General features: G+C 40.7%; 1 protein-coding gene across 6 annotated transcripts in view; it reads right to left on the bottom strand.

Moving 5' to 3' along the window:
- Window positions 1–13,545, bottom strand: part of LOC105936153 (LIM and senescent cell antigen-like-containing domain protein 1) — a 47,283-nt gene that overhangs the window by 14,939 nt on the left and 18,799 nt on the right. For 4 of the 6 annotated variants that reach the window (XM_036139524.1, XM_012876827.3, XM_036139523.1 and 1 more), the window contains exons 1-2: window positions 7,911–8,358; window positions 484–643 (exon numbers count right to left, since the gene is read on the bottom strand). In XM_036139524.1, coding sequence (XP_035995417.1) covers window positions 484–643; window positions 7,911–8,122 — 372 coding nt within the window. In that variant the 5' untranslated portion in view covers window positions 8,123–8,358. Of the gene's footprint in view, window positions 1–483; window positions 644–7,910; window positions 8,359–13,545 lie in introns of those variants that run through there. The other 2 variants (XM_036139526.1, XM_036139525.1) reach the window with 1 other exon arrangement.

Raw genomic sequence — 13,545 nt, 5'->3', positions numbered from 1 at the left:
GTTATATCTGCCGCAACGCTAACGCAGCACTCATACTGGAGGTCAAACATTGTGGAGGTAGTGTGACGGTCTGGGGTTGCTCTGCTGGATCTTTTATGCTTGGAAATCCAACAAAGTGGAAGTAAAATGGTCCAAAATCCCTCCAGATATTGCAAATGCTTGATGGCAGAGTGGGGCAACAACCAGTTATTAGGTCCGGGGGACAAATGCTTTTTCACACAGAGCCAGGTTGATTTGGATGACTTTCTTTAACTCAATACTTTAAATCATCATTTTCAAACTGCTTCTTCAATTATTCAGGTTAGTTTGATCGTCTGAAACATTTAAGTGTGACAACAAAAGGCAAAAACGTCAGAAATCATGAAGGGTGCAGATAAATTTTTACATCTCTGTGAAATCTGCCGATTCCACAGAGTTGTAAAAAAGAAAACATGCATGTTCTCATTAATGTTTTTATTAAATGAATAAGGCATAGGAAGGTACCTCATAGAAGAGTCCCTCTGGGAACTGCTGGAAACACTGCGCGCACACGAAGCACTGCTCGTGGTAAAGCTCCCCGTTGCTGTTCACTATCTTTTCGGCCGGGGCGAAGCGGCTCTTGCAGCGCTCGCACATGGCGTTGGCCAGGGCGTTGGCCATGTTGCTGAGGACAAACACAGGCGACAAAACAAAATCAGGGCAAAGTACACTACAATCATGTAAAAAGAAAACAAAGGATTGTAAAAATGAATAAATCAACCCCGGATCATGGAGGCGTAAACTCCATTAATGCCATCTTTAGCTAAAAAATCCTGTAGTTAGAGATGTTTTCATTATGACAGGTAATAACACTATTTCATGACAGATTTACGAGATAAATTAGACCCCAATGCATTGGACATGACTGGTTTTGAACACACTGACTGAGCGTGGCCATGTGATCAGTTTCGTATTTGCGAAATGTCAACGACTTGCAGAGAGTTTGGAAGGCGCTCAGATAGACAATAACTGGGGTCATGTCAGAACACATAAAAACAACATTCAGAAAAGTTGTTGCCACATTTCCCACGCCTCGATAACAGCTGGAAGATTTAACCGAGTGAGACAGCAGAGTGGGAACAAGTGATGTAAAAGTTTCCAGGTTTGTTTTGGCCCTGGTGTGTCAGGGTGAGGGGGGGTCAGCGAGGAACAAAAGCTGCATGTCTTCCTTCTGGCACATCCTGAAGTTGCTGCAAATCAAATCCGAGGTATGAGGACAAACATGGTTTAAGTTAAAACAGCCCGAGGTTGACTAATGCTTATATGACAGGGGAAAATTAATGTTGCCGTGATAACATCTTTTTATCAGACTGAAATTGTTTTTGCGCAATCAGTTTAATAATCGGCTATTTTTATTTGCATGGCTTGGAAAACTGTATTGTAGGCCACAAGGCTGCACAATATACTGCAAATTATATTGCTATTGCACCATTCACCCTAATATAATTGCATCAAACATGTTTCCCTAATATCATGCAGCCGTTTTAAGCCATGCACACTAATTACACAGTTGAAGTAGTAATTAATGTGGCTGTAACTCTTCAAAGTACAGCTGCTAAAAACACAAAAATTCCAACTACTGAATCCTGTAATTACACTGAATCTCTACATCACAAATCAAGGATTCACGAGTTTAAACTCTTGGTGAACCCCCAAAAATCTGAAGTGGATTCTCTGATTACCGTATTTTTTGGACAATAAGTCACCCTTTTTTTTTATAGTTTGTCTGATCCTGCGACTTATAATCAGGTGTGACTTTTATATCAATTTTAAATGGTAAATAATGCTGACCAACATGAACCAAGCAGTAAACATTACGTCCATAGCCGCAAGAGGGCGAGCTAGGCTTGTGAAAACTATAAGCTGCTCCTGTACCACTTAAAAATTAAATGAAACATTAACTTATAGAGAACAAAGACTGAACACATTAATATGTTCTACTGTTTCAGTCTGAATTCATGCAGCAGAGCGTTGCGTGGTGCAGCTTGAAAGGAGAGACCAGACCGAGACAAAACCCTGTTATTGGGTTGTCTGTGAAGCTAATACCAGCTAGCGCTAGCTAACAGCACGTGAGCTTTAATTCAATTAAATTAAATTTTATTTATATAGCACCAATTCATGAAACATGTCATCTCAAGGCACTTTCCAAAGTCAAATTCAATCATATTATACAGATTGGGTCTTTATGTTGCTCTGAAACATCCGTGTTGTATTGTTAGCTTAGCACGTAGCCCCGTTACGCTTAAGGTCTTCGATTTTCAGCATAACGGCCCGTTACGCTAAAATGTGCTGACGAAAACTTTTCGGGTTGATGGCTTGTTTTGCTAATTTACCGCATTCAGCCTCCCAGATATGTTTCATATTATTGAGCCAATTGTGAATACAGCTGTGTAATTGAATAAATTGCCTTACCAGATTAAATGTACGTTTTTTGTCTTGGAATGTGTGTTAATACATGTGTTTTTCCTCTTTATGACACATTTTTTTGACTGATGCGACTTATATTCCGGAGAGACTTATATTACGAAAAATACGGTACATAAATGTAAAGGAATACTCTTTCTAAGCTTATATTGAGGAGGTCTGTGATTGGATGTCTACACCTCCACCTCTCATTGTCCCGGCTTGAGTTTCCATATAAAATGTGTGCTGAGCTAATGAATGAAATAACAAAGGTTCCAAGAAAAAAAAACTGTTTTAGAAAAAAAAACTTTAGCCTAGAACTGCTTTAGCCACTCTCCTCTTCTTCTTTTGCATTGTAAAGCAGTTCATGATGAACTTATCACCAATGACCACCGATCTAATATAAGAGGGGTTCCAGTGTTTCATTTGAATGTTGTTGAAAAAGACTAACTTAAGCCTGGTTCACATTATTTATCCATACTGCATACATGCCTTTAAACAGAGCTTGAAATGGTGGCCCCTATAGTTGCCTCAAGATTTTATTTTGACAAAAGCTGGCTGATATTCAGAAAATATGCAATTACAAAATCAATAATGGGCATTAAGGGATATGAAACCTTGTTTCCCACGAGGACCTAATGAAATGCTGATATCAAATATAAATATTTGAAGACTTGAACTAAGAATACACAATCCTGAGATAAGGTCCCTGCCCTGCATCTTAATACATGAAGAGCTGGAGATAAGTGGAAATGTGAAACAGGGCGTTACACTGCAAAAACAGAACTCAAAATAAGTAAAATGTTCTTAAAATTAGTGTATTTGTCCTTGATTTGAGCAGGTAAATAAGACTATTTGCCAATAGAATAAGATTTTTGCACTTAAAATAGGAACAATTCATCTCCATCATCTTATTTCAAGTGCAGGATGTCTAATTATCTTATTTTAGGGGTCAAAATACTCATTCCATTGGCAGATAATCCGTTTTACCTGCTCAAATCAAGGATAAATACACTAACTTTAAGAACATTTTACTTATTTTTAGATCCATTTTTGCAGTGTATGTTGACATGAAAAACACAAAGAAAGGTGGAATGAAGGAACAGTCCGGGCTTTCCTGCTTTGTGAAAGGTCAGAATACCATCCTGTGTGAAGGCAACACACATACAGTAAACCCACGAGACCATGGAGGTTTATTAAGTAGAAGCACCTGTTACGTCTAACTTAGCTATGCCAATTTTACCTCAAAGCACTCATAAAACAGTCAGAAACACATTTTTTTGGGTTTTACTCTAAACATATTATCATGGGAACTATGGCAGCTTTATTAAGTATTTATTGGAATATGCACCTTGTAAAAAAAAGCATGTTTAGCTGGCATGAGCTGTAAAAATACCACATTGAGGCAAGATGTGTCCACTCTGCAGCAGGAGTATGAAATACACATTCTTTTTTTTCTCTCCCCTGTCTGGACTGATATCAAACACTCTGACAGCCCTGCCCTGTCCAGTGGATTTGTGTGAGGAAGTGATGCATCCCTCAGGCATTTCCACCCTCCTATCTGCCTTTAGCACCCACAGCCAAAGCGAACACATTTATATTGCTTGAAAACAAAAAAATGCCCTTTCTTATTAAATCTAACACTTGGCTTTGTTTTGTTTTTTTGTTGGGATCTGCTCTAACGCTGCTTTCATACATCTGAATTAAGATCACAGATGAGATAGGGAAACAAAAATGGAGCCTGTACATGTGAGCTAAGTTCTCACAACTCAAAATATGGAAGTCTAGCACCTTGGAAGAGTTTAAAAGGTAAAAGGCAGGGGTGGCTTGGCAATAGGGGATGTTAGGGCATGGCAAAATATATATTAGGGGTAAAAAAAAAAATTAAGAAAAACATCTTTTTCAGCTTTCCCACTCCATTTTAGCTTTATTTGGGGTTAGTTTTATGTGTGTGTGAGTCTAAACTATGCATTTAAATGGCAAGGAGTGCCAGACAGATGAGTGTGTGTGTACACCCTAACACTTTTGGCTTCCATGTGACTTCATGCTCGTCTCAAATTGGATACTTAATTGTGCTCAGGGAGCAGATCTCAGCACCTGCAGCCAATCAGCGTTTTTTTGTGCCACTCTTCATCCAATCAGATGAATTCATAATACCTGTAAATCAAAGTCACCTACGAGGCGCGGCCACGAATGTCACTCAGATAAACGAATGTAAACAACAGCAACAATGACAAGATGGGGGAGAATGGTGACAGAGAAAGAAAATTTGGTCATTTATTTAGGAAATTATAATTTAACAAGGCTTTTGCTGGAGGACAAAAACCAACCAGACCAAAAAAATCCAGCTGCAGGCCAGTGACTTTATGCTAAAGTAGTTTATTATTGTGTTTGTCATCCCCGACCTCTAGTCCACCCCCACCACAAACCTTTTTATCAGCAGCCAACACTGGTAAAAGGAAGTAAAATGTCTGCTTAGAGTTTAGCTCACAACATCTTTTCAACATAACCATATGCTTTTTGTTTTGGTTCATGTACTGTACTGTATATAGATATAATCTGTACCAACAGCGGAGAAAAAAAGATGAAGTCAGCAAAAAAAAAGTACGAGAGAAGCATCTTCTTGATGCGCACACTTGTTCAGCTGGAGGTCTCATCTGGCAACAGTATGGTATTCTTTACTGCTTCGAACTTTCAATTAGCAGGAAAGTCAGCACATTATCCAATTCTGATCATTGAGACAACTCTGCTTACACATAGAGTTTCTGCTGTGTGCAGTTAGGGGAACACACACCACCCCAGAGTCGTACATCTGCTGAAATGCATTTCCAGCGGTCATAGAAAAAAAACAATGACTAAATTATTAATTGCTTTGATGCAAATCTACTGATGGCACCATGCTAAATAAGGCAGAAACCAAACAACAACTTTTCACTGTATAGGAAAATTCAAATATAGACAATAAACCCATTTTAACCATTCAGCAGAATATATGATGAAAACCCAAAAAGACAGGTTGGTGGTGCGTTTATCGACACAACCAACCAAGATGTGTAGAAAGTGGAGGGTCTGGAGCTGATACCGAGTAATAGGTTGGGAGTAGGGCTGGGCGATAAATCGCTTTCATCAATTAATTCGAATTCCCAAATTTTAAAGGTTTACTTTATTCTACTTGTTTACTTATTTAAGTTAGTTTAAAGTTACACAAGTGAAGTGAAATCTGTTCTTAGCTCACCATGTAATAATATTTGCATCGTTTACAACGGCAGGACCCGCCATCTTGTTTTACCAGCATGCTTCACAGCTTGGATTTAGTTGCGCTTCGAATTCAGGTCAACTCACAGATGAAATGCTTGACATAAAAGCAAGTTTTTAAAATAAGCTCTTTAATTTCTTTTTGTAAAATGAAAAGGAGGGGGGAGGGAATCGATTAATCGGATTTGGTATCATTTTATTTTTAAGCCATATCGCCCAGCCGTAGTTGGGAGCCCAATCAAGGAATTTGGCAAGTCTTGACAACTGTAGCTGACCTCTCTTGGTTTTACGTCAGCTGCACTATAAGAGAGAAACCGTCGGCGTTTTTAGTTGCCACAAAACACCAACTAGTGTTGTTAATGATGGTGAAGTTGGGAAATTTTCTAAAACAAAACAAAAAAATGAAAGTAGTTCAGGTCGCCACCTGTAAATACTTCTGGAAGCGGTGGTGAAAGAGCTACGTTTATTTACGGATTTAAAGTCTTGACTCAGAAAGTGTGTATGGTGGAGCAACACACTTCAGAGAGCTCTTTCGGGTAAGGAGATAACTTTCCAGGTAATAATAATAATAATAAGGCTTAAAGGACAGGTGAAGGAATTCCCATCAAAGTTGCGGCGATATTATAGGTTTTCTTTTCCCTTTCGAGCGTCCGGAGCCACAGGATGTTTACCTCTCTAGAAACAGCCGGCACAGAGCTGCCCGAGTAAAACAGAAAAGCTTTCCATCATATCAGAGTTTGGGTTTTTATCTGATGTGACTGCAACTGGCTTTACTTAAGACCTTTGAAGTTCGTTGTTTTTTTGTTTGATCTCGCCGCTTAGCCACAAACCACGCTGGATAGATTCCTTTTTTTTTTTTTTTTTTTTTTATCAAAAATGTGTCCGGCATTTTCATAGATTTCAATCTGTACAGCATATGAGCCAGCAATCAAAGCCAACGTATCTTCCGCTCCGAGCTCAGCAGCATGAGTGCACATGAACCCTAGAACAAAAACAAACGAGCTCGTGACGATCTGAAGCTGGTGTCGAGTTTATTACCAATATGGGTTAAGAGGGCCTTCAAAAAGGGAAGAAACTTTTACTCCAAAAGAAAAAGAAAGGATACAGCTTGTTTGAAACAGAAAATTCAAGTGTTTGCTAATGATGACCATCGGTTCATTTGGGACAACAAAGTGGGAGGCACGCGAGCTTCAGCACAGCTTCCTGACTGGGAAAATCATGTGGTGGGGGGTGCTTTTGCTGCAAGAGGGAGTGATGCACTTCACAAAATAGATGACATAATGAGGAAAGACTGTTTTGCTGGAGTATTGAAGCAACATCTCTAAAGTCTTAAGTGCTTTGAACTTCGGTATTGCTACTAGTCTGTGGTGTTAAAATGTGGGTAAGCGATGGAGACAGTACTGACAAGTAGCCAGACTTAAACAACTCCTTTCTACTTTATGATCAGTAACATGGTAGATGAATGGCAGCTGGGCAAAATGTTACTACGCCGTCATAGAGTCTTCATCAGTTCACCTGAAGTCAAATCACCTCATCCAGTTTTTTATATTTTCTTTATTTTCTCCTCAAAAAAGGTTCAGTTCAATCCAAAACCTGCAGGTGACCTAATGTCCACGCCGTCCTCCAGCAGATGATCACCTCAGACCAGTACGTATATTTAGCCCTCTTGTCTCATATTTTGAATGCCAGCTGGCATATTCCATTTTGCGTAACAACACCCCCCCGCCCACCCGCTCCGCGGCACATAAATAGCCCTCCCTGTGAGTTCCCTGCTGCAGCGTTCACAGATATCCCTGCAGGAAAAAGCAGCTTGAGCTAATCAAACAGTCCAGTTAAGCCCGGCTTCAAGCACGGCAGAATTCCTCACATTCTGTAACGCTGGAGTCACCTCGGAGCGAACGCACTTAGAACATTTCAAGCAAATAGGGCCAAATTCCCTGACACCTACCCCCCCAACTGTAAGATGCTTTTTCCAGCATGCCGTTACCTAGCAGATGTATGAAAATGATGCATTTAATGTCATGCCTTCGGACTTCTTCTTAAGCAGCAATCGTTGCACACTAAAGGCAGGAAATTATATCAGAAGCAATCAATCAAGAAAGTTTAAAAGGTGTGCCCTTTACTTGCTCAGTCTAATATTAATCCACATATGTGGTTTAAAAAGCACCTTTCACCACCAGATTTGCTGAGCTTCAACACAAAATAAACTTGTTCTTTTATCTGCCGCTACTTACAAGCGAGCGTAAAAGTCACAAAACTCTTTATAGACTTTGACGTCACTCTTCCGCCTCTGGGACTTGGACACCGGGACCTCAGCCTCTCCCCCGTCCGCGGCCTGAAGCCTCTGGTGGTAGCCGTTCATCTCTCTGTGAAGGACGTGGTCCGGGGCTTCGCCATCCTCAGGTATCACGGGCGGCAGGGCGCGGCCGTTCATTTCCACGCTCATCTCCAGCAGACCGAGTCGACCGCGAGGAGTCCGGCCGTCAGATCCCCCTCGTGCCCGGGTTAAAAAATCCTCTGTGAACGCTGGAAGTGTCGGAGCTGTAACTCTCGTATAGCAGGAGGGACGACGAGACGGCGGTCAAACTGTGCTGGGAAATCTCTCCCTCCCTCTCCCTTTCTTTCAAACACAGAGACTCCGTCACTGATGGACTCAACACTCCCTCGCTCTCTCATTCCCCTTATTGCTCTCTCATTCACACACTCTCTCTCTCTCTCTCTCTCTCTCTCTCTCTCTCAGCCTCCCCTCCTGCCACACTCGCTGTCTATTCATGGCCAGGATACCGAAATAAAGAGCCCACCCTGACGCCTGTGGAGTCAGAGGTCGCTGTGTCACGATGATGTACACAAACACATGTCCACGTTTCAGTTTTCCACCATTTCTCCCACTGGTCCACACGGCGCCAGGCTCCTGCTTTTGTGAACTCTCGTTTTTTGGTGTTTAGCAGCTGGAGCTCTCTCTTGAAGAAGCAACGCAGAGCAATCGGGCGGAGGGTAAACAAGTCAGATGCTGACAGAAACAGAGAAACACAGCAAACGGATCTCTGCCATTGTTTCGTCATCTGTTCAACATCGCTGATAAAAACTAAACTGGATAAAGTGTTTTGGGGATGCAAGCCGGATGACCTCAATCAACAATTTTAAAAACTATAAATGTTTCAATCAGAAATCAGCGAGTGACCAAATGTGGTAGACTTTCAGCTTGAGCAGAATGACTAGAGCCATTGATGAGGATCTTAAACTCAAAAATCGATTCTAAACGCTCCGTACCAGAGTGCAGACAGGTCTAGGTAGCAACACTCTTCAGAGTGGAAGTTGGTATTAAGGGAGGAAGACTCTAAGCTAGCTACAATAAAGTCATAAGACGCACAGAGAGGTGTAAGAAGCTCCTAAAAAAGGTAATTTTGTTTTCTAGAGAGGCATGTCTGCAAGTCATTCAGGCTGCCACATCAGTTTGCCACATCAATTTGCCATGTCAGCTCAGTAATACTTAAAGCTCCTGTATAGTTGCAATAAATTAATGACTGTTTCATTGATCTAGATAACATTATCTCATAATGATAGCCTGGGAAAAAATATATATAATGGTTTTGCCCTATGAGCACATCCAATTCAAACAAAACTGTATGACAAAATGTAACTCTTTTTATTAAAAACAGAAAAGACAATTATTCCTACTGATGCCAAACTAATACTATAATACATTTATTTTCAATACACAGACTTAAGCATAATAGAGAATAATTATTATTACTAATTATAGATACACCGTTCCAGTTTTGTCCGATCCAATTCCATGGCTGATCGTATCGGCTGATACCCGATACGATCTGATACTACTTCTGAATTAATTAAATTAAATTCAATAAAATTTTAATTTTTAATGAACTGTATAGCTTGACATGTGAGTCAAGGCATCAGGCTTTTGAATTTACTACCTTTATTACCACCACTGGCACCTTCTATTGCATGTTGCAGCCAGACTTGTTGGCGTATCAAGCTTGAAATGTTTGCAAATAGCAGACTTGTAACTGTATTGATGTGTATTATATTGATAAAAAAAATTAATTACTGTATCGGAATGCTGCATCGGCGCCATTCAGCCAATACCAGTTAATCAGTCAATAACAGAGCCGATATCCCATATCGGATCAGTGCATCTCCATTAATAATAAACAGCAGCTAAATCAGAGTTTTATTTCTGCTTGAAGCACTAAATATTACTCCTTTTTTCATTCTGCTCCTTATGCAATAACAGAGTACAGCAAGCTCATATTAGCTGGTTAATTAGTCAGACTATCGGCTCAGTTAGCTCGTAGCTTGCCTACAGCAGTTTTAAATCACCATCACATTATTAAGTGCTATGTATGGCTCTCGGTCGGTGCTCAGGTTAGGGCTGGACGATATTAGGAAAAATTGCGATATTCAATAATATTAGTCAATGTTGCGCTATCGATATAAGTTGCGATACAAAAAAACATTTAAGTGTTAATGTCGTTCTTTTTTTGGGTCATAGCAAACATAGACCCCAAATAATCAGTAGTCTATACAGCTAATAAAAAACAAAAAAAATGTGTCATTTGGATCCCAAGCATAAGGTTTTAATGAAAAAGTCGCCTCTGTCCGACTTGTGAAGTTTCAGCAATGAAACAACTTAAAAATGCAACGAATGTCACCAAACAAATTACGGGCACTTAGATCCTGAATGCAGGGTGCTTTAATGAGAAGCTAACACGTTCTTTGCGATACGCATATTGTGATCCATAATACTGCGATAACAATATATTTGCAATATATTGTGCAGTTCAGGTCATTACTCCCCATGTTGTTTTGCAACTAGAAGTGTTTCAAAACAGCTAAATTAGTCTGTATTGTAAGCGAGAGAAATAGGTTGTAATCTTCTGTCTTGCGTAGCAACACCTCGTGGGGGGGGGGCTAACGCAGTGTTACTTTAGGTTGCTATTAGTCGAAGGAAACTCTAGTCACTCTGACACTTTCATTAAAAGCACTTAAAGCCATAGGAAACGTTTTATTGCTTTAAATTAGGAAGCTTTTTAATACCTTCATGTGCTCTGATACCTGTAGTTAGCCCATACCGAAACACATCTAATAGTAAACCAGGGATTTTTCCTCACTAACATTAAATTCGGAGTTACGTCTTTAAGTAGATATTGCAGAAAAATAATATAACATATTTTGATGAAGTGCAGAATGTGCAAAAAACAAATATTGTAGCTAAAATCTCTCCTAGCAACCTAAGGGATTTTACTGTCCTAGCAGATTTCCAGTGATGCAGAGAGAAAAAGCATTAAATTATATTTAAGGCACCACTGTAGCCAAGCAGACGCCATTGTTTGCTCGTCATTTACCTATATACCAGAATATTCAAAGCAGAGCTCAACGTGTGACAAGTGGCCTGTTGGACTACAATACCCTCACAGTGCTTGACTGATTAGCTCAGTTATAATCTCAAAATTGAACTACAAGTTCGCCTTTTCTAATCACAACTTAACCCCGTGCTGGCAAATAACTTAATGTGCTTAGTTATGAGCCGTTTATTTCCAGAGCGCTGCCGGAATCAGACCCTTGAACATAAGTTCAACCTGAAAACATGTTTAAAGCCCAACGGTGAAACTATTTGGATCGCTTATAAAATATTCTAATCCTTCACGATCCCAGAATGGCCTAAGCGACGGCGTTCCTTATAAAACCCTTATTCTACTTCGTCTCTGGGTGCACGGATAGCTCTTTATGTGGTTTGCGCTCAACTGGCTTTGCAAATTAACGACCACTTTGAAAGGCATCAAAACAACGGCGAGCCAGATCCGGAAATACTCTCCTGTGAGACAAACAAGTTTGACACTCAAACAGAGAAGCGGCGGCTGGGTTATCACAGCAGAACGAGGGATTTATCAATAGTTGCTGGGGTCTACGTCATGGCGCCCAGGCCCTGTGTGTGTCTGTGCAGTCTTTATGACTCCATTCTACAAATAGATGTTCATGGGAGCCTCAACTCCAAACTAGGTGATGGCAGCTGCTGCTTTGTGTATATATGTATGTATGTGTGTGTGTGTGTGTGTGTGTGTGTGTGTGTGTGTGTGTGTGTGTGTGAGACAGTTTGTATACAAAGGGAGGGCCAAATCTGCGGGGCCTCCAAATTGCACCCAAAGATCTACTTGTTAGTTGTTTTACTTTTTCAAATAAAAAATGTTTGACTGTCAAATATTTACAGTTTGAGAGGATTTTTTTTTTCTTGCACGTAATGACACTTGATACTGGTCTCTGTTCAGAGAAGAGATGTTAAAAACTAACCTGACCCTAGCCAGATGTATTTCGCTCCTCCTAGCTCCACTCACATCCATCTGGGACCTCTCCATAGGAATTGCCTTTATTGAAGGCTGGGCCTTATCAAAAATCCTTGCATATGATTGGATAAAAACACTTGTCTGTCATCTTTATCAACGTGCTATTTCAAGCACTCACACCGAAGCTAACCCGTGACGCTGTGAGAGCGACGCAGGAAAAAACTAAACTTTTTTTCTTTTTTTTTAATGTTTTTGCGGCTCTAGTGGCACGCGTTTTATTGACAGTGAGCTGACAGAAAGAGGGGGGAAGACAGGCGGCAAAGCGCCGCGTGTCGGAGTCAATCCCGGGCCGACCGCATCGAGGACTAAAGGCCTCCTAATATGGTTCGCGCTAACCGCTAACCGCTCCGCCTTGAGCGCGCCCCAGAAAACAAAACTTGCCAAATCCGGTCGGGAGAAGGGCGAAAACATGGTTTCCACCAACAAAAGCCTTCAGAGCCGTTCTCTGATGTTCTTTTAATGAAACAATATAAGGTAGGTTGGACAACACGGAAGAAATAGCAGCATCAATGCTAACGCTTGCTTCCTCGATGCGAGCCGCCATTGATGTCTGAATCAAAACAGTCTCACGTCACGGTCGCTTCTCCACTACGTCACATCTATGAAACTCCAGCCCTGCGTCCTGATTGGCTAGACAATAAAATTGGTTGGAGAAATCACTTTCTATGGGAGATGTCCCAGATGTATGTGAGTGAAGCTAGGCCAAGCGATATCAATCTGGCTAGAGTCAGGTTAGTTAAAAACAGCGCCGGTCCAAAACTTGCATAATACTTATCGTCGCTTTGATTCTTCATTTGACCAAAGTAGTTTCTCTGCAACATGTTCTGTGTGATTTACCTAAGCTTTAGTGGGGTCTGTGTATAAATGCGAGCCTAGATATATGTTTTGGGACTGTGTGGGTCAGTTTTTGAAAATCATCATGATTGTTTTTTTGCATTATTATTCCAACGGCAAAAGTAAAGAACAGTTCAAATGCTCAAATATGTACACAGACCCCACTAACGCTTGGGTAAATTACCCAGAGCACATTGCAGAGAATCCACCAGGCTTTTGTAGCCACCAACAAGATTCTTGCAACCAGTTTTGATGGGATCTTTCTTTCAGCTTTCTCTAAATTCATCCCCTCAGTCGCCTCGAATCAACAGCCTGAAACTGAAACACACCTGGGTGTTTCAACAGAACAATGAGCTCAAGCACCCATCTAATTTGGATAAAGATAGATCGTTTTAAGCTTCTGTAATGCCCCCCCCCCCTCCCCCAAGTTCAATTATGAATGGACTTTACTGAAAAGCTGAGCCTGTGCCCAGACACCAAACTATCTAAATCACAGGTGTAAAACTCAAGGCCCGCGGCCCAAATCTGGCCCGTTGAGGTAAATTATCCGGCCCTTAAGAGCCAAAAAAAATGCATATCATGTCATAAAGTAGAGGCTTATATACTTTTAAAGTGTATAAAGTGGCTTAAACTGAGCCTCCTGTAGCGAATGTTGATTTCTTTACTGTGT

The sequence above is a fragment of the Fundulus heteroclitus genome, chromosome 7 (assembly GCF_011125445.2).
Source record: "Fundulus heteroclitus isolate FHET01 chromosome 7, MU-UCD_Fhet_4.1, whole genome shotgun sequence".
In the NCBI taxonomy this organism is placed as follows: domain Eukaryota; kingdom Metazoa; phylum Chordata; class Actinopteri; order Cyprinodontiformes; family Fundulidae; genus Fundulus; species Fundulus heteroclitus.
Note: the sequence above shows the minus strand (reverse complement) of the source record. Positions and strands in the feature narration are given on the sequence as shown.